Source organism: Lonchura striata, chromosome 13, assembly GCF_050655825.1.
Source record: "Lonchura striata isolate lonStrDom1 chromosome 13, ASM5065582v1, whole genome shotgun sequence".
NCBI classification, from domain to species: domain Eukaryota; kingdom Metazoa; phylum Chordata; class Aves; order Passeriformes; family Estrildidae; genus Lonchura; species Lonchura striata.
In genome coordinates, this window is record NC_140715.1 from 20,301,132 (window position 1) to 20,322,318 (window position 21,187).

General features: G+C 55.2%; 1 protein-coding gene across 1 annotated transcript in view; it reads right to left on the bottom strand.

The window, feature by feature from the left end:
* Positions 1-20,202, bottom strand: part of GRXCR2 (glutaredoxin and cysteine rich domain containing 2) — a 51,741-nt gene extending 31,539 nt beyond the window's left edge. The window contains exons 1-3 of the mRNA XM_021543070.3: positions 17,842-20,202; positions 16,125-16,340; positions 9,875-15,114 (exon numbers count right to left, since the gene is read on the bottom strand). Coding sequence (XP_021398745.2) covers positions 14,935-15,114; positions 16,125-16,340; positions 17,842-18,330 — 885 coding nt within the window. The 5' untranslated portion in view covers positions 18,331-20,202 and the 3' untranslated portion in view covers positions 9,875-14,934. The remainder of the gene's footprint in view (positions 1-9,874; positions 15,115-16,124; positions 16,341-17,841) is intronic.
* Positions 20,203-21,187: the final 985 nt, after the last annotated feature.

A 21,187-nucleotide genomic window follows, 5' to 3' on the forward strand; every position in this document is an offset into this window, starting at 1 on the left:
GGCCCTGCACCAGCAGACAGAGGCATCCATGGGACCGTGGCAATATCCAGAGACCCCAGGAGTGTCTGCAGAGACCCCAGGATTGTCTGCAGAGACCCCAGGGGTGTCTGCAGAGATCCCAGGAGTGTCTGCAAAGACCCCAGAAGTGTCTGCAGAGACCCCAGGGGTGTCTGCAGAGACCCCAGGAGTGTCTGCAGAGACCCCAGGAGTGTCTGCAAAGACCCCAGGAGTGTCTGCAGAGACCCCAGGGGTGTCCATGGGGACTGTGGGTGCTGCTGGGCTCGGGGCTCCTACCCTGCCCACCTCAGTGGGAAACCAGGCAGGACACTGCTGCAGCCCCTTAAACACCAAACCGAGCCAAGCCAAGCCAAGCCAAGCCAAGCCAAGCCAAACCAGGCCAAGCTTCATCAGAATTAACCACGGGGTCCCCACAGATATTTAGGCTCTGCACAGCATGACCAGAGCCCCCAAATCTCCTGGAAGCCCAAAGCTCTGGAGAACAAGGCTCACACTGGCCCCCACTCCCAAGGCAGCTGCAGGAGAGGTGGGCTGGGTTAGCTCTGCTTTGGCAGCAGGACACTCCATGAACCAATTTGGAATTGCAGCTCCCTCGGGGCGCTCTGCTGCAGCTTTTATCCCTGTTCCAAATTCTGACTGAGGCACAGCCACTGAAGGGCCAGAATGGCTGGAGGGGAGGTGGCTGGGGCTGCAGTAAATACACCCAGCTGCAAAACCCTCTAACAGAAAGATGTGACATGATATAAATTCCCAGGGCCTGCTTTTGACTACTTCAGTGTAAAGGTGCTATAGAAGCACAAATTGTTATTACAGTATTAGCTAGTACAACGAGGCGTTAGGAAGAAGAACTGCCTCAACGCCTGGGGGAAATCAGGAATGAGAATGAATTACAGAAACTGATACAGTTATACATGCCCTCTTCTAAAATGTATTTGAAACAAAATGATTACCATAATAAAAGCAAATCCATTTCTGTTCTGCTTATTCTCTGTAGACAAAGAAAGGGTCAAACATTTTTTTTGCCAATTAAAAGATGTAAAAAATCAGGACTCAAAACATCAATTTAATTTTGAGTGCAGATAATACGGTGATTTGAAAAAAAATTAGAATCTAATTCAGTGAAGAAATTCAAGTAATTAATGACTTACCTTCATCACACCTTGTTTCCAAAACTGACTGTGAGTTTCCAACACACAGCTGCCTGTCTGTGAGAAGCCTGTCCTGAGAAACGGGGACAGAGCAGAGCACCCTTTCCTTTTTCTGCCCACTTAGTAAAAACTGGGAAAGCTGTGCCTGAGAAAGCTGGGGCTGGATCCCCGAGCAGGGGATTCACCTCTTCACGCACTGTGAGCACCCCAAAGCAAACACAAGGAGACAGAGCAGCACCAGTGCAACCAGGGGCTGGGTGTCCCCCGGGCCAGCAGGACACCCCAGAGGGGACACACAGCCGAGAGGGGGACACGGGGCAGCTCATGGGCTGCAGAGGGGGAGCAGCACAAAACCTCTGCACAAAACCTCTGCACAAAATCTCCGCACAAAACCTCTGCACAAAAAGCTCTGCACAAAACCTCTGCACAAAACCTCTGCACAAAACCTCTGCACAAAAAACTCTGCCAGGCTCCTGCATCCCCCAGCCCTCCGTGGCACCGGTGCAGGGCACAAAGAGGGAGGCTCAGGGAAGGTATTGACCCCGGATTGATCCCCTGGCAGGGCTGCAGCAGCCCAGCACAGGCACGGGGAGAAGTCTATTAATGAGCTCCAACTACTAAATTATTGACTAGTTAAGTACTGCAAATTTGGTCTAATTGTTTTCATGATGGGAGTTTAATTAAAGTGTCTTTTGTATGAAAAGTCTAGCAATATCCTTGTTCAGATAGTGTCAGGGAGAGTTTCCAAAGCCTGCCTGGCTTTCAAAACCAAATTAAAAGTTCCATCCAGTGCAAAGCTCTTCAAAAGAGGGAGTTTTTGTGTGGGAGAGCACTTGAATTCCCAGCTCCAGCTCACAGGTCCTGCTCAGAACCCCATGCACCTCTCCCCACTAGGGAGGCATCTCCTCCTGCGCCCTGCCTGCTGTGAGACTGCAGCTCCCAGGGAAACGAGGGAAGTGTTGGGCAGCAGTGGAAATCTGGTGGCAATCCCAGCATACCAAATGAAAAGTGAAGGAAGGTTCCCAGGGAGGAGGGGGAAAGCAGTCAAACCAAAACGCTGAGGGACATCAAACGACAGCAAAAATTCAGGTTGCACAGGATTCTCCACTGCAGAAAGACAGGTATCGCCTGCCCAGACACACAGGGATTTGCCAGCACACACCTCCAGCACAAATCCAGGCAGTTACAGCATTTGGCCACTGACCTTCCCTTGGGTTTGTTGCTGGAAGCTCTTCCCAGGGCCCTCCCTGGCACCATGGACCTGCCCGGTGAGCTCGTACCTGACCCAGCACACGTGTTCAGGGCAAACACGGGTGCATTACCCCAGAAATTGTCCCTCAGCCAAACACAGCCCCCTGCGAGCAGAGGGGAGCAGCTGACAGGACAAACCTGGTTGGATATTGCAGCCAGGAGCCCTCCCGGGCTGCATTCCCAGAACCCTGCAGGATAGCTCGGGGACAGGGCAGGAGCTCACCAGGACAGTGACACCAGTGCTTCCCGGCCTCCAGATGTGCACACACGCCCACCGTGCCTTTTCCACGGCTCATCGTTTATTCATGGCAGCATCTACTTGCTGTTAGATATTTCCAGACATTTATACGCCCTGCTTGGAAGCAGAAGAATTCTTTGCTAGAATGTGGAGCAGTTGGCAGCACCACACACACATTTATTCAGGACAAACTAGCACCTGCCACTCAGAGGAAGAGCTGTGCCGTGGTTAAATTGACTGTTTGGGACCAAGCAAGTGTCACTTCAATTGCCCCAGTTGCATCAGGGACAGCAGGAAGGTTGCAGTCTTCCCTCCCTGATTTGCAGGTCTAGCTGAAAATAATAAAGGATGTGCCTGTCAGTCTTAAAGTGGATAAACTCCGCCACGCCCAGGGGTGAGGGTCTGCCCAACGCCAGAGCCAGGGTCTGGACTGGCGGCTTGCTGCTTTCGGGGCTCTGAAGGCCCGGAAAGGCTGCAAGGGCCGGCACGGAAAGGATGCAAGGGCCGGCATGGAAAGGATGCAAGGGCCGGCATGGAAAGGATGCAAAGGCCGGCATGGAAAGGATGCAAGGGCCGGCATGGAAAGGATGCAAAGGCCGGCACGGAAAGGATGCAAAGGCCAGCATGGAAAGGATGCAAAGGCCGGCACGGAAAGGCTGCAAAGGCTGGCACAGAAAGGATGCAAAGGCCGGCATGGAAAGGATGCAAAGGCTGGCACAGAAAGGATGCAAAGGCCGGCATGGAAAGGATGCAAACGCCGGCACGGAAAGGATGCAAACGCCGGCACGGAAAGGATGCAAAGGCCGGCATGGAAAGGATGCAAACGCCGGCACGGAAAGGATGCAAAGGCCGGCAGCCCGGCCCCATCCCACCGCCGAGAGCCGAACCACCCGGGACTCCTGGTGGCACCGAGACCGACAGGCACCGAGCCCTGCGGCTGCCCAGGCACGGCCCTGGGAGCGGGCAGGGCTGGGCAGAGATGGGCAGAGCCGGGCACAGAGTCCCAGGAGCAGGCAGAGCCAGGCAGAGCCGGGCACAGAGCCCCACACACAGCCCCAGGCAGCAGTCAGAGCCGGGCACAGGCAGTGCCAGCCAGCTGGGCACACTGCAGTGCAGTCGTGTTTCCTTGTTTCTCGCCAGGGCAACTGCACATCGTGCACTGCTGGTGCCACATCCGCTCCCACGGGAGTGGCACCGTGCATGGCTCCGTGTGAAAGCTCACTCCTGCTCCGGGCACTCCTGGGAGGTGACAGCACAGCTGAGAGTCTGTCCCTGTGCAGGTGACACTGTCAGGACAGTGACAGCACAGCTGAGAGCCGGTCCCTGTGCAGGTGACACCAACAGGACAGTGACAGCACACCTGAGAGCCCGTCCTTGTGCAGGTGACACCACAGGACAGTGACAGCACAGCTGAGAGCCTGTCCCTGTGCAGGTGACACCAACAGGACAGTGACAGCACACCTGAGAGCCCGTCCTTGTGCAGGTGACACCACAGGACAGTGACAGCACAGCTGAGAGCCTGTCCCTGTGCAGGTGACACCAACAGGACAGTGACAGCACACCTGAGAGCCCGTCCTTGTGCAGGTGACACCACAGGACAGTGACAGCACAGCTGAGAGCCTGTCCCTGTGCAGGTGACACTGTCAGGACAGCGACAGCACACCTGAGAGCCTGTCCCTGTGCAGGTGACAGTGTCAGGACAGTGACAGCACACCTGAGAGCCCGTCCCTGTGCAGGTGACACCAACAGGACAGTGACAGCACACCTGAGAGCCGGTCCCTGTGCAGGTGACAGTGTCAGGACAGTGACAGCACACCTGAGAGCCCGTCCCTGTGGAGGTGACACCAACAGGACAGTGACAGCACACCTGAGAGCCCATCCCTGTGCAGGTGACAGTGTCAGGACAATGACAGCACACCTGAGAGCCTGTCCCTGTGCAGGTGACACTGTCAGGACAGTGACAGCACACCTGAGAGCCTGTCCCTGTGGAGGTGACACCAACAGGACAGTGACAGCACACAGGGACAGGGACGTGCCTGGCTGCAGCTCCCTGGGGCTGGGCACCGTGCCCGGGGCAGAGCCAGTGGCAGCTGCAGGATTTCAAGTCCCTACAACAACAGGCCCCACACCCACAGCTGCAATGCAGCTCTGGAAGCCCCCGAGAGGACAGAGGTCCAGGAAACTCTTGAAACAAAGCACTTTAAAAGGCCAGAGGAATGTGTCCAGCATCCCAATGTGGGCTTTCAAAAATGCCTAAGCCATGAGGGATTTAGTTTTTTTCTGGAGTTACTGGGTATTTTCATAAACACCCTCAGAGCTTTCTGAAGGCACGTGGACCTTGCTGGACAACCCTGCCACGCTTCCCAGGGAACAGCACCAGGCAAAAGCAGCGACGAATTACAAGAGACACCAGAACAAAGTAGGAATTAATGGGGTTGACATCAGCTGGAAATAAACCTTTTTTTAAGGACAGTCACATGTATCACATACCTGCTCATTTCAAAGCTACAGGGATCAGAAATTCCACTCTGATCCTGCCACAAATGTGCATCCGGACGTTTCTGTGTTCCCCTCTGCTCAAGGCATGACCTCCAGGCCAAGCCCCACAGCAGCTCCAGCCCTGGGGCACAGCAGACGCCCACAGGGAAAGCAAAGGAAATGGTTTTGGGAGATGCTCCATGCCAAGGGCTGGCAAGCAGGAGGGAGCTGATAATTTTTAAACTTCTGTCCAAGCATCTGCTGGCAGACACGAGAGCACAGCGGAGGCTCTGCCTCACCTGCTGTGCAGAGCAGCAGGCAGCCTGCTCTGGCTGCAGAGCAGCACAGAAAATTAATTTCCAGCAGTTATTTGTGCTCTGGCCAAAGAACCCAAGCTCATGTGTGAAAGGCAGAGGAGAGCCACAGGACACCTACAGCTGCTGCTGCAGATGCGTTCAAGGGCCCGAGAAATCTTATTCAACCTCCTCTCGCTCCAGGCATTCCAAAGGCAACAAAAAGCCATTTCTGAGGCTCTGGGCCAGCAGCTGCAGCCCTGAGCAGGCACAGGGGCTGCCCAGCGCCCAGCACTGCCCAGGCTGGGTGCTCCCAGCTGCCCCAGCCTCACAGACTCCTCACTGGCAGAGGACACATCCTGTGTCCATGCCAGACCGTGAGTTTGCAGAGTGATTTTTCTTTTCTGCGTGCTAAGACAAGGTTCTTTTTCCAAGCAGGTGTCAGGTTAGGGTTAGCTTAACAGCCTGATCTGGGTAATGTAAGAAATACAGCTTTAAACAAGCAAACAGCGAAAAAATAAAAATAAAAGATAGAGTAGAATTAGTTCTCAGTATCTGAGCATATTTCTGGGTTCAGAGGCAGGACTGAGGGTTTGGAGAGCACCTCAGCTGGGTTCTCACAAACCAGAGCGCTCAGCTCCCAGGGTCCCACGAACACTCCAGGGCTGTGGAGCTGCTCAGAGCCCAGGCGGGCTCCCAGAGCCCACAGGTCACCCTGACCTTCATGCTCCACCCTGCCAGGGCAGCCGGGCAGCCCAGGAAGGGTCCGAGAAGCCAATTTCGGGCAGCTCCTGCAGGGCAGCACAACCCACCACGGGAGCAGGCAAAGGGCTCCGACTTCTCCTTAACAGCAGCGTCCCTAATTGTTAAAAAAGCCATCTGAGCAAATGGGATCCTTTGAAACAAGACAAACCCCAGCAAAGCACGAAGGCTTTACAACTTGACTCAATTACCTTTCTTACAGTTTCAGGAATTACATTCTGGCACGTTGTAAGTCTCCAGTATGTAATCCCCAAATGCAAACCTGATGAGAGAAGAGAATCAGAAGGGAAGAGTCACAGAAGCATATATTACCATTTTTTAAATAAAAACAAAGAATTGGAAGACTTCACAGCACAGGAAATGTACAAGCAGAAATGCTTGTACAAATTACAGAGCACTTAGGGAAGATTTCTTTTCTTTTTTTAGGCACAGCCCGGTGCTGCTGCTGCTCTGCCAGCAGGGCTGCCCCGGGCTCCATGCCCAGCTGTGCCCAGCTGTGCCCAGCTGTGCCAGCCGGCCTCGCACAGCTCAGGCACAAACTCTGCACTGACAGCCCCTGCAGCAGCTCCGTGGGGCCAGGACCCCTCCCACAGCCTGGCAGGGGCTGGCAGGAGCCCGAGACCCCTGCCCTGGCAGCACTGGGGGGAGGAAAGCTCGTGGAGCCAAGTGACCAGCCCAGCACAGAGACTGAGCTTGAGTTCCTCCTGCCCCCAGGCCAGCTCTGCTCCCGGGAGCACACCGATTTACAGAGCAGCCTGCCTCATCACACACTATTTTCTGTTGAGTTGCACTCAGTGACAAGGACAAAACTATCTATTAGGAAACAAATTACAGTTATTTGGTACTTCTAAAAAACGGCTGCCTTTTAGAATCACTTTGCCTTTTAATATTTAATGACCCAGATCAAGAACAGAACACTCCCAGAGGAGCAGCCAGCTGGCAGGCAGCCCAGGGGAAAGAATTCTCTGGGATCATGGAGCACCTTGTGGAACAGCTGCATTTGCTGGGATCCGGGAAATGAAACTTCTTTAGGTTTGGTTTCTGAACTGAAGCAAGCACAAAGCACGTTGTGTGGACAGCAGGAAGCATCTCCACGAGCAGAGAGCAGGGAGAGCTCTGGGGCAGAACAGGTCCTGAGCTCAGAGAAGGGCAGCGCTGCCCTGGGGCCTCAGCACCCCACCAACAGCTCACCCACAAACAGCACAGACCCGGCACGAGAAACCACCACCACCACACCAAAACACATCTCCAAACGCATGGCAAAGAATTTATGGCCCAAAACTCTGGGGATTAAAGCACTGGGGACTAAAAATATAATGGCTGAGAGCTGCTATTTCATCCAAAATGAGCATCTGATTGCAGTTCCTGTAGGAGGAAGAAAGTGGGTTGTTTCCCCCGGGTCCTACGGCACTTGTTTCCCACGTGGTGCCACGACTGTTAATACATCCTGGACATGGTGCAGGCTGCTGCAGGGCACCATGCTGTGCCAGAAAAGCGTGCAAGAGCAGCACTTCTGAGGAAGAACACTGCCTGGGAGCTTACCAAACTCTGGCTAGGAATGAGACACACAAGGGACCTGACTCCCCATTGCAAAAGGAACCAACATTCACCTGGATGACAAACTGCACTCTGAAGCACAAGATAATTTAGTGATCTCAGATAATACCAGAACATTACTGTGACTTCCATACTAATAGGAGTGCCAGGTTAAAGAAGTACTGCCTTCAGCCTGTTCTGAAAGAAAACACAAAGCTTTAGCAAAGGCGGGGAAACTGCATTTTAAGGCTAACACAGTGATGTAGTACAATTATGATGTGCAATCACAGGTGCTCCAAAACTAATAAAACAAAATTCTGATGTAAAAGGAATCTCGTGTTCTGAGCTAAAAAGGTTGACAACTCCAGTAGCTCTTCTGCTTTTTCCTGCTGCAGAATACAAGTTGATTTTAAAAGCACAAGGTTTTCAAGGCCTGTTCTATACCAAAATTGGAGGCTTCTCCACTGCGTGCTGCTTTGAAATGGCAGTAGTGGCATAATTACATTATCGATGTAACTTGCACTCTCCGAGGCCCAGTCGTGTGAAACAAAGAGCCATTTACATAAATCTTTCACTAAATAGCAGGTTCTATTACCCAGTATTCAAACAGAAGTAGACTCAATTTCCTACACTAACTGTGAAAGAAATAGCACTACAAGTCTGCAAGCAGCTGTAACAACGCCTGGGAGAGGCCAGGAGCCCCAGGCACAGCCCTGCACGGTCCGGTTCCCCGGGACGGGCCGGACCGGACTGTGTCCCGGTCCCGCTGCGGCCCGGGAGCTCCGGCGGCAGCGCAGCCCCGGGGCCCGGCCGGGCACGGGCAGGAGCCGGGCAGCCCGAGAGCCCCGAGCGCCGCTGGCCCCGGCCCGGCCCGGCCCTCCGCACGCCGCTGGCCCCGGTGTCCCCGCTGTTCCCCGGCGATGCTGCTCCCGCTGTCCCGGTATTCCCGGTGTCCCGGTATTCCCGGTGTCCCGGTGTCCCTGCTGTCCCGGTATTCCCGGTATTCCCGGTGTCCCGGTGTCCCCGCTGTCCCGGTATTCCCGGTATCCCCGCTGTCCCTGTATTCCCGGTATTCCCGGTATTCCCGGTATTCCCGCTGTCCCGCTGTCTCGCTGTCCCCGGTGTCCCGGTATTCCCGGTGTCCCCGCTGTCCCGGTGTCCCCGGTGTCCCGGTATTCCCGGTATTCCCGGTGTCCCGGTGTCCCCGCTGTCCCGGTATTCCCGGTATTCCCGGTATTCCCGGTATTCCCAGTGTCCCGCTGTCTCTCTGTCTCTGTCCCGCTGTCCCCGCGGTCCCCCGGCACCTCCCGGGCAGTGGCGCCACCGTGTGGCCGTCCCGCAGCGCCCGCGGGGGGACCCGGGAGAGACCCGGGAGGGACCCGGGAGAGACCCGGGAGGGACACCGGGGAGAGACCCGAGAGAGACCCGGGAGGGACCCGGGAGAGACCCGGGAGAGACCCGGGAGGGACCCGGGAGAGACCCGGGAGGGACACCGGGGAGAGACCCGAGAGAGACCCGGGAGGGACCCGGGAGGGACCCGGGAGAGACCCGGGAGAGACCCGGGAGGGACCCGGGAGGGACCCGGGAGGGACACCGGGGAGGGACCTCCAGGGGGAGAGACACCCCCGGGCTCAGGGATCCCCAGCCCGCAGCAGTGCCCAGCCCCACACGCCATCCCTGGGCCTGCCAAAGCCTGGGAAACAGGGACAGGTATCCCCAGTGTGCACACTTCTCTTAAAATCCTTAATGAGCTCCTGCAATAAATTTCTTTCCAGAATGATTTGCTTATTTCAAGGACTTCTCTCCTCCATCACACTGACTGGACCTAAAGCAACCACAAAACTGACTTTGCCTGTAACCCATCCATAGGTTCAAATTATTTTTCCCACCCCACTGTTGGCTTCAAGTGTTTCCAGAATCCCTCAGCAACTCAGCATGGGGGTCCCAGTGGCTCCAGGGCCATCCCTCGCATTGCTCCAAGAGGAACCAGCCGTTCCCCTTGTTAAAACCCAGCAGATAAAACGACACCAAGAATTTCCGTGCTCTGGCCCATCACCCAGCAGATGCATAGACTGTTTTCCACTAACACCCCAGGCAGAAGGAGTCACCTTGGCCATTATTTGAACCCAGGCAGCTCAGACCCCACGTACCTTTGGTGGCTGCAGCGTGTGCCATCCTTTCCAGCAGGTACCAGCGGCGTTTTTAGAAGTTGCTGCAGGGGAATCACTGGGCTGCACAGAGTTCTGCAGCACAGAGACTCGCTGCAGCTCACACAGAGCAGTTTGTAAAAAATCAAAAGATTCCAAAGCAATGAGGGGCTGGGTTTACATGCAGATCAAATGTAGCCCACATAAAACGACAGCTTCAAAGACTTGCAAAAATAATAATGTTTAAATTCATAAATATTCCAATTTTTTCTTTTTTAACTGCAGGGAAATAAGGCAGTGATATTGCAAATTCAGCTAAAGCTTTCCAGATTCCTCCACTTGTTTTCTGCTTTGGAAGGGTGGTGGCTGTGAATAAATGTAAATTAAAAACCCACTGCACAGATTAGTCACTGTGATAAAGATTGATAAATACAAAACCCTTTCATATATGAACACGCATATTTCAAATACAGATCAATTCATCACCTTTGAACTAAGTGCTTTGTTCCCAGGTCATGGACTCACTTTAAAACACACCCTGCAATCAATTAGAGGCCACCCAAAAAGTCCCAAACCCAAGAGGGGCTTTCCAGTGCCCAAGGGACCCCTGTGCTCCATCCCCACGGACCACAAGCTGCAGCTGATACACAAAATCCCCCAGCTGAGGCCACGCGTGGGATTTCTGTGGGCCAGGAGATGTCTTGGCACTAACGTGGCCTTGAAGAGCCCCGGCAGCTTTGGCTCTGGTCTCTCTGAGAGCTTGTCTGGTCTCACCTTCCCACCCTGACCTGCAGCACAGCAACATTCCACGGCTCCACCTGCAGAGTCACAACACAGAGAAGCAGGGCAGGAGCTTTAACCACGGCATTTATTAGTAACTCTGGGAATCCCCTCTTCAGCACCTGGGTGAGAGCCCTGCAACGCTGCTGCCACGTACAAACTGGGATTATTTAACCCCCAGCTCTGCTGCCGGCCTCACGCTCAGCCCAGCCGCCCTTCCCGGCTCGCACGGACCAGGGGCTGGGGACACAATTCCCTCTGCACGCCTGCTCGGGCTCGAACCCTCCACGACAAAGAGCACCATCTGCTTCTCCTTTCACCTGAGCTGCCCAACACTCAGGAAAGTCAGCGGGAGGAGGCCCTGAGTTCTCTTTTCCAAGTTTGCTCCAAGTTTGCCCACGCCTTTGGGAGCACATCCATCGGCTCGCCATGGTGTGGCAGCCAACAACAGCCCGTGAGTGAGTCTGCCCGAGACACAGCTCCGAGCTCTGCAGCGGGGCAGGAGGAGAAATGTCGCTTTTCTGCTCTTGGGTTTTTCTTTAGAGAAACCCTTAAATGCCTTTTCACGTGCTCCTGTTCCAGGGCAAACAAGAACACCTTGAAAGTTGACAAAAACCACGAGAAATAGACTCCAGAGCAAGTGTCTCTGCCTGTACTTACTGTTCAAAGTCCTGGTAGTTGCAGGGATATTTGGGGTTTTCCTTTGTAAACTAATATTACACACAGGACAGTTTGGGTTTTGGTACAGGGCACACCACCACTGCAGGGGTCAGCTTTTATTATTGAGCCATTAAATGCCAGAAAAATAATAGGTGCTCAATTAAACCAAAACCACATTTTTTAGAGATTGCTGTATTTCACCCACCATTCTCCTCAGAGACACTTCAGCTGACCCCGCTGAGATGACATGCAGAAGCCTGGTGAGTTCAGCAAGTCCAGTGTCATCTTTCCAGGCTTTCAGCAAACAGGAAAAACTTGTTATTTTTCAGCAGAAGTGCAACACGTCATCTTCCACTCCTACCCCGACACATAAAGCAATCCAGTTTGTAAAGATCTGACAATTTTTGATAAAAGGCCACCGAGCAGAACTCACTGTCCAGCTCTGGGATGGCAGCAGCAGGAGCCAGGCTGCCCAGGCAGATCACGGTGGCACTGCCCGAGGCCAGCAGGCGCCTCAGCTCTGCCCACCAGGGCTGGGCCATGCCAGAGCCAGATCTGTGCTGCTGAGCTGCTGGCAGAGCCAGGCAGGACTGGGGCAGAACCAGGAGCTGGTGACAGAGCCAGGAGCTGGTGACAGAGCCAGGCTGTTATGGAGCAGTGCTGGGGCTCACCTTGTGCCCTCCCCCTGTGCCACCAGCCCTGAGGGGATGCAGGGAGGGATGGGGGGCTCTGAGTGCAGCAGAAATAACCAACAACATGTGGCCAGTAGCCCATTGCCTCAGCACTCAGCTCACCAGGATGCTGTAGGACATTTCAACTTTTGCCGTGTGAAATAAGAGCATTTACTGGGTAAGTCAAGTCAGCGAATTACCAAAAACAAAAGGAGGACACTGGAAGCTGGGGAAGCAAATCCCTGCTCTGCTTGCCCACACTGCCCAGGGCACTGGAACCCCTGGGATGGGGCTGAGCAAGGGCAGAGCTCAGCTCCCGGCTGCAGGCATCGGCCCTGTGACATGTCCACATGATGGGAACAGCTGACACAGCCAGGAGGAGTGACAGCGGTTGAGAAACATTGTAATTACCAAAGAACAATAAATATTGATTTTACAAGTGCATATTCGTGTCTAGCTTTATTGTAAACACTATCAGGCAATTCTGCCTGGTTATTTTTTTTCTTATCTTAGGCCAGCAAACTCTCCAGCAAGCCCAAAAAAACTGAGATCAAACAGGCCACATTTGAGGGAAGGGATCTGCCTGACAGCAATTTCTGATTTGGGAAGTCTCACCTGTCCTCAGTGATACCCCAAGGACAACTTTTTTTTGACATTGCAGATACTGATATGATGAATGAAGGCGATCAAGCATCTCCTATAGATTGATGCGCTTTTAAAAAAAGAAACCCTCAGTACCCACAGCACAATGTCAGCAGAAGACATGTGGAAGTGCAGGAGCTAGGACAGTATTGTTTTGAATCGTTTCAGTGTTGCAGAGAAACCTTGTAACCCACCACAGGAAAGAGAAACTTGGCCATAAATTTCCCTGCCTGGTCTGCAGCCTCAGCGTGAAGCACACGTGAGCAGCCTCTGTCTCCTCGGGGTCTCAGAGCTAATATGGGAGTTAAGGCTGCCCTGACATCACTCCTGAATAGAAAAGGTAATAAGTTAGCGCTTTAGAGAAAAAACACCACTTTCCCTGTTTGCCTCAGGCTCTCACAGCACAGCCCCTGTGCTCTGTGCACCAGTGGCAGCCTGCAAAGGATCCCCATCGTTGCTTCATCTTACTAATTAGAGTTTACCTGCTGCAGATTACAACACAGGATTAGTGTTAAGCAAGAGCTGTCCTGCTCACCCTCAGCCTGGTCCTGAGAAGTGCTGAGCAGCATTCAGGGAGTTTCAATTCAGCCCTTCCTTGTAGGGAGGTTAAAGCTTAATAACTTCTATTTAGAATAATAAATTCACATACATTTTTTAATACCTCCAGGTTTGGGAAGGGTTTTCAATTCCCCCCATAAATCAGACCCCAAAGGAATGAATCCCTGTGCCAGTGAAGCAGGTGTCAGATCAGCAAAACCTCGGGAAGTGCCCGAGACCCTGCAGGGCACAGAGAGAGAATGGCAGCAGCAGTGCCCTTGTTGGTGTTCTGCAAGTTAAACCCGGAGGGGAACTGCTGGGCCAAAGGGAGCACAGCCCTGGGCTGGAGTGCACTGGGACCAGCACCGGGCACCTGCACTGGGACCAGTAATGACTGTGCACCTGCACTGGTACAGACTGGTACCAGCACCCCTGGGCATCTTCCCCAGTGCAGACTGGTCCCAGTACTGGCAGCAGCTGCACTGCACTGCCTGCACACCTGCACTGCACTGCTGCACACCTGCACTGCACTGCCTGCACACCTGCCGGGGGAGCTCCCCGTGACCCCGGGCTTGGTCGGTCGGGCAGGGACAGGAGCCGGCCAGGGACCCGGGTCGGTCGGGCAGGGATGCAGCTGGGTCAGGGACCGGGCTCAGTCGGTCGGTCAGGGACTGGGCTCGGTCAGGGACGCGGGTCGGTCGGTTGGGCAGGGACCGGGCTCGGTGGGGCAGGGACCCACTCCCCGTGCCCAGCCGGCCTCAGCCCGGCTCCAGCGCCGGCCGGGAGCAACGGAGCCGTCCCACGCCCGGTGCAATGCGCACAGGAGCCGTCCCATGCCCAGTGCGATGCGCACGGGAGCCGTCCCATGCCCGGTACGATGCGCACGGGAGCCGTCCCACGCCCGGTGCAATGCGCACGGGAGCCGTCCCATGCCCGGTACGATGCGCACGGGAGCCGTCCCACGCCCGGTGCGATGCGCACGGGAGCCGTCCCACGCCCGGTGCGATGCACACAGGAGCCGTCCCACGCCCGGTGCGATGCGCACGGGAGCCGTCCCACGCCCGGTGCGATGCGCACAGGGCCGTCCCACGCCCGGTGCGATGCGCACGGGAGCCGTCCCACGCCCGGTGCGATGCGCACGGGAGCCGTCCCACGCCCGGTGCGATGCGCACGGGAGCCGTCCCACGCCCGGTGCGATGCGCACGGGAGCCGTCCCACGCCCGGTGTGATGCACACGGGAGCCGTCCCATGCCCGGTGTGATGTGCACAGGGGCCGTCCCACGCCCGGTGCAATGCGCACAGGGCCGTCCCACGCCCGGTGCAATGCGCACGGGAGCCGTCCCACACCCAGTGCGATGCGCACGGGAGCCGTCCCACGCCCGGTGAGATGCTCACAGGAGCCGTCCCACGCCCGGTGTGATGCACACAGGAGCCGTCCCATGCCCGGTGCGATGCACACAGGAGCCGTCCCACGCCCGGTGCGATGCGCACAGGCCGTTCCCTGCCCGGTGCGATGCGCACAGGAGCCGTCCCACTCCCGGTGCGATGCGCACAGGAGCCGTCCCACGCCCGATGCGATGCGCACGGGAGCCGTCCCACGCCCGGTGCGATGCGCACGGGAGCCGTCCCACGCCCGGTGTGATGCGCACGGGAGCCGTCCCACGCCCGGTGTGATGCACACGGGAGCCGTCCCATGCCCGGTGCGATGCGCACAGGCCGTTCCCTGCCCGGTGCGATGCGCACAGGGCCGTCCCCCGCTGCCCGTCCCCGGGCTCAGGCGGCGCACACCCGGCACGGCTGCCGCCCGCTCTGGTCGCACGCCGGGCACCGCAGCGCCCGGTAGGACTCCCGGAATCGGTTTGCCAGCATGGAGAACTTGCTTCCGTGGCACAGCGAGCAGGGAGCGCAGCCCGAGCCTTTGCACTGGGAGCAGCCGCGTTCCGCATCGCCCTCCTGGAGCAGACAGCACAAAAGAATTTGTTAGTGGGTGCGGGATACCAAAGTCAGGAGCGTTCTTGAAACTCTCTCTCCCGGTCTTTGCCGTCGTGGTTGCTCCGACACACCACTCTGCCTATGACAATCAGCTCTCCGCAGCAGGGGCTTGGACAAAAGGGCTCCCACATGCCTGGGGACAATTTGTGGCAACTACTAGAAAATGAGAAGTTAATGTCACTGGGTTTATAACACAATATTCCAAACTCATCTTTCTCCTCTGCACAGCTCCACCCATGCCCCTGTCATTTCTTATCACACCAGTTCCCCTCTGGAGCCTCAGGTTTGAGCCACGCTTCATTTCTTCAGGGATTGCTCCTTACCCTGTCTCCCCAAATCCCTCATCATGCACACTTTCTTTTGAGATGTCCTTTGTGCCTGCCTCTCTCCCACTGTGCCAGGCAGCCTCTTTCAAATCCCATCTTGAAATTCCTGGGAGCAGAAGGATCGCTGTGACCCACGGGCCAGACTCAGTTCCACGAAACTGTATCAGCTCCACATGACAATACTGGGGTTTGTGGGATCAAATCATGGTCAGACTAATTGGGATTCTGACCAACAAACACTCCCCCGTGAGAAAGCAAATGTAAGGCACGACCTTATTGCAGCTGATACCAAAATTTGAGCCTGAAGCAGTCTCAGCCACAGAGCAGCTGTGTTTAGCCTTGTCAGGCTGGAGAAACTCCGGCCTGCTCTTATCCCATGGGAGGGGTGACAAGGGATGGAGCCCAGCCAAGCTCTGCAGATGCCAGCCACCTCCAGGGGAAGCAACCAGGGGAGACAGGAGCACCTGGAGGCAGCACTGCTGTCCCCAGAGCAGGGTCTCAGCACAGTGCTGCTCATTATCTCCTGAGGAAAATGAGGAGCAGAGTGGTGCTTTCTATCCAAACTTAGCTAGGAGCCAGAGGTGGATGGGGCTCGGGTGGTTTGACCAGGGTTAAAGGGAAAAAGCACTTTCCATTTCCTCTTACCTGCACATGCTGGTTGCAAGTGACCTTATTCTCCACATCTTTTTTATGACCACCACTAAATAGTTCTTTCTTCTCCCGGTACACGAACGTCCAGTCGTTTATTCCCTCAGTCTGGATGATTCTTCTCATGAGCTCTTTCTGGCCCATCGGTGCACGGATGATTTTCAGGTTATTGGTGTAGATTATGATCTTGCCAAAATCTACAACTGGGGAAGACTGAAGAAAGAATTTGCCAGTGTCTCACTAGTATAAATTCACTCTGCAAGCTCTGATGGTCCCTGCTTCCAGAAGAGTGTCCCCTCCACCAGGCCAGCTCCCCTGACCACCCCCAGAGCATCCAGCAAATTGGAGGTACAGCCCTACTGGGTAAATTTGTATTTTTTTTTTTCTAGTCATTTTAAAGCTGAACTTGGTCAAACCTTTCCCTGAGAGCAGCACTTTGCTGACCTGGCCCCTCCTCCCTGGGTGTCATATGGAGTTACTGGGGCCTATTGTTTTACACACTCTTCATATTTCACTCTGTCTGTGTCAAGAAGCCACGCAAAGGGAGATGTTCCCCTGCAAAAGGCCCCGAGGCACACCAGCTGCCCTGAGGAGGGTGGTGCTCTCCTGGCAGCGGGGCACCCGCTCCCCTGTGGGAGAAGCACGAGGGGAGGAGGGTGAGCACAAGTGCTGCCCACCTGCAGGAGGTGAGAGCCTCGTGTGTGTTACAGGGACACGGCGTCTCCAAGCACCCAGTGCGTGTTGCTGCAGCACAGGCTGCTGCTGGACACCGTGCTTACTCCAGGTATCTGTGCCTGGGGACACTGGGAGGGAGAGGAGCAGTTACCCAAGAATGCAAAGCAAATTAAGGGGCTGGATAAGATCACAGTAGCACACTGTCTTTGGGCAGGAGAGATTCATCATGGTCTGGTGTTTTCAGGCAAACTGCGTGTCCAGTGTGTCAGCAGGTCAAATATCAGCCACCTGGGTTTCCCACGCACAGCTTTGGTGAGCACCAGGAATTAACAGACTTTCAATGTGCTCCAATCAAGGCCATAAAAAGTATTTACACATATTGTGCATGTACTGCCTCTTTATGAGGACTAAAGAAGCACTTCTCTGCCAGTGGCATTAATTATATGTTAGGTAAATAGCCAGTGAAACTAAGCTGGGATTGCCAAAGTAGCCAGAGATTAATTCTGGCTGCCAGAGGATGCAGACACCTGGTACCCTGATGGCAGCACTGGCTTCCTGCCAGCCAAAGTCACACGACTTTAATATTTTGAATATACCTAATTAACATCCTCCTTACATTTGACTGATCTAGGTGCAGTAGGATTCCCATGTACAGATATCAATATCTATGGAAACCTTCTCTTTTACTCTACCCAATGGACAAATGCAGCCCAGGAGCAGGAGAAGCCAGAGCACAGCTGGAGCACAGCTGGCAGATGCTGTCCCCGCCTGCAGACCCTGAGGATCGTGGCATATTCAGCACACGGAACTCCTGGAACCAGGGCTGGGGAGTCACAGGCACCCTCTGCAAGCCCTGGCCTGGCAGAAGTTTTACGTGGCCGAGGCCGCAGCGAGGCTCTGGCAGCGCGTTCCCCGGCAGGATTCGGCCCGGGGCTGTGCCCGAGCTGGGCAGCCACGGGCAGCGCTTGCCCGTGGGCATGGCTGATCTTGTGAATCTTTTGCCAGGCAGTTCCATTTATCCATCCTTTCCAGCACTTACCCTGCAGGGGCTGGCGCCGGGCCAGTCGCTGGGCAGGGCGGCGGTGCCCGCCAGCCCGAGCGCGGGCTCCTGGCGCAGGACGCTGATCCTGCGGGCGGTCAGGGCCGTGGGCCAGCGCGTTCTGTTCTCCAGCAGCTGCCCCGGCTCCAGCGGCTGCCCCGGCTCGAAGCCGTGGCGCAGGAAGCGCCGCGAGTGCTCCTCGGCCGGGGGCTCCAGCTCCTGCCCGTCTTCGTAGACCTGCTTCAGCACCCGCCCGCTGCAGGCCGAGGAGATCCTGAACCTCACCTTGCGGGGCCGGCCCTCGTGCCGCTGGCCGGCCTTCTTCTGGGGCTCGTCCATCACCAGAGTCCCAACTGCAGGGGCCGGAGACCGGCTCCGAAAGCTTTGGGTCCAAAGGAAAACGCTTCCAGCCTCCCCCTGCCGCACCATGTATAATTCAAGGTTTCTAGTAGTTCCTCTCATCTTACAGCAAAACTGACACCGCTGCATTAAAAATTGATAGAAATTCACAAAGAGAAAATACCACCGGTAGTGAAGTCAAAAGCAGGCTGGTGAGCAGGGGCCAGGCTGGACTCCACAGGAAGAAAGGAGTTAACCTGGAAGAAGAGGATTAAGTATCATGTTTCTGAAACCATGGAAATGTTTCTGCCACGTGCTGTGATAAGAACTACCCCAAATACATCATCCCAGTAGCTTTTCATAATTTTCTGACAAGGTCAAAAGTTAAAAAAACAAAATGAGAGAAAAAGCAATCCAGCCTCACAAATTGCAAATGTGACTAATTCTTCTCCCATTCTCACACTGAAACCCTGACAGCACAAAGCTCAGTTTCATTTTAATCTAATGTGCTTCTCTACAGGTTGTGAGATCTAATTAAGATATTCACTCATTAGTGCTCAATCCTTATTTGTAATTCTTGATGCCTTTTAGGGGCTTTTAGACCATTCTGGGTTTGGTTTTCATTTTAGAAGACAGTCACTCATGCATCCCCAGCTGAGGGATTTCCTTTGCCCAGCACTGCCAAACCTCCATATCCGGGCAGCCATCGGCACCAGGCAGGCCCTGGGACAGTCCAACCCCAGAGATCCCACCCGTCCCATCCATCCCATCCCCGGAGATCCCAGCCATCCCCCAAAGCTGGTACCCCACTGCCCTGGTCTCTGTCACAGAGGCTTTGGTTCCTGTGCCCGTCCCTGCCTGGGCGTCTTGAGCTCCTCTGACCTTGTGAGGAGTAAAATAAAGTGGTAGAAAACACATCTACACGTAACTGGGTTTTAAACATCTCCCAACGCCTACCTGAATCATGTAGGTCCCCAACAGGAGTTAAAACCTCTTTTTTTTGAGTTCCAAGACTTTAGTACATATCCACCATTACACTCAAGGGGGACTGCCTTGGCAGGATGTAGGCAGAGAGCTTCATTTAACTTATTTCAATTCAAACCCAGCACTGTTAAAGCTTAATGCTCTCAATAGGTTAATTCATTATGTCTTTTAGACGTTTGTTAATGAAATCCTAGGATGACACTTCAGCAGCTGCCTGCTAATAACTCCACTGCACAGACCTTGCACCGGCCGAGCAGCTGCACAAGCAGTTTCTGTCATGACAGACACGGCTCTGAGGGTCCCTTGGGCTGCTGGAGGCCTCATCACAAGGACATGCAGAAAATGTTTCCTGCACCAAGGGAACAGGCCTGAACAGGCCTGGGAAAGCACACAGCCCCGGAGCCGCCCTTGGCACTGCCGAAGCACCACTGCAGCGCTGCTCCAGCTGCATCCTGCCCCACGCAGCGGAGCCTCGCTTTGCATGAACTCGGATTTGCATGAGCCACGCTCGGCTCCTGCTGCATTCCCTTGGGAAGCCTGAGCCACCCTTCCCCTGCGAGCCCTGTTGAGCCCAGCCTCGGAGCTGTGGGCTCAAAGGGTCCCCAGCGGCCACAGTCTGACACAAATCGCGCTGAGAGATGCCTCAAGTGGAGTTCGCTCTCTTTTGATTACGGGAGCAGTGGGGCAGGAAAGGAAGTTCAAAGCAGAATGAGAGACCAGAGCACGAGCACAGCCCGCGGCAGCCGTGCAGTTACTCACAGGTGGTGCCACAGCTCGGGTCCAGAGTGGAGCAGCCCATCGTGCCCTGCAGGTCCCGGGCACGGCCAGCCCTGGCACCTCCTGCAGCCACCTCCCCATGTCACCCATGCCAGGGCACAGAGGTGGCTGCTCGCCCCTCACTGCCAGGGCCACATACTCCTTGTGTCCGTGTGCAGCCGACTCTGGCAAAGAAAAGCTCCACAAGGGCCATTCTGCATTTCTGGGCTGTCCTGAGAACCTCCAGTCAATGCTCCCACATTAAACACCCAAACGGGGACTTTCGGGGTGGTGTTTGATGAGGCCATCCCCGGCACCACCCAAGACCCCGGTGCGGGGGCTGGCCCGGGTGGGTGCGGGATGGGGGAGCCCCGGCATTGGAAGGGTGTGGGACACAGGAGCCCCCGGCACAGAGGAGCCCCCGCCACCCACACATCCCCGCAGCTCCCGGGGCTAGCGGGGGTTTGTTTCCCACAGCCTGCACGAGCCTTACTAAAAATGCAACAAAAATAATTCGGCATTCAACAGTGAAATCATTAAGCTGCACGACCTAGATCATCACAGCGCTATATTTGACTTGAGACTGTTGCACTGCATTTCAATGGCATCTGTCTTCCAAGCGTGGGGCCTGTCCTGCCCCCGCAGCAGGGGAGGACGGGGCAGCCGCAGGCTCTGCGGAACACACAGCCAGCCCTTGCCCCGAGCAGCACAGGGCTGCACTGGAGCTGCTGCAGCAAAGCTGGGGCTGAAGGAACAGCCACAGGGAGATGGACTTTGAAGGCGTTTTCCCACCTGCAGGTCTTGCTGGAAAACGCTTTGTAGCACTGTGCTTCCTCAGAGCAAGCCCTGCTGCCCTCCTTGCCCTGCACAGGGCGCAGGGTGGGGATGAGCACCAGGCTATCTGCAGCAGTGCCCTGCACATCAGCGCGGTGCCAGGACACAGGGATGTTTCCCAACACGCATGTGACACAAAGAGCAAGGCCTGGGAGGGCATCCACAGGCAGCCGGCACTGCCACCACTCCCTCTAGCCTGGCAGCCTGCACCTGGATTTCAAAATTCCTTGTGCCAGGAGATACTGACATCTGCAGCTAGAAGTGAACCACAAAAATATAAGTATTCTGCTAGCTACTGCTCGGGAGTTTCCTATTCAGCAGCACGGAGACAGTCTCAGCTGACACTCTTTTTTACAAACCATGAGCCAAGACAAAGGTCTGCTTCCAGCTGTCTCCATTTGATATCGTCCAGCAGCTCAGAACATCTGTAGTC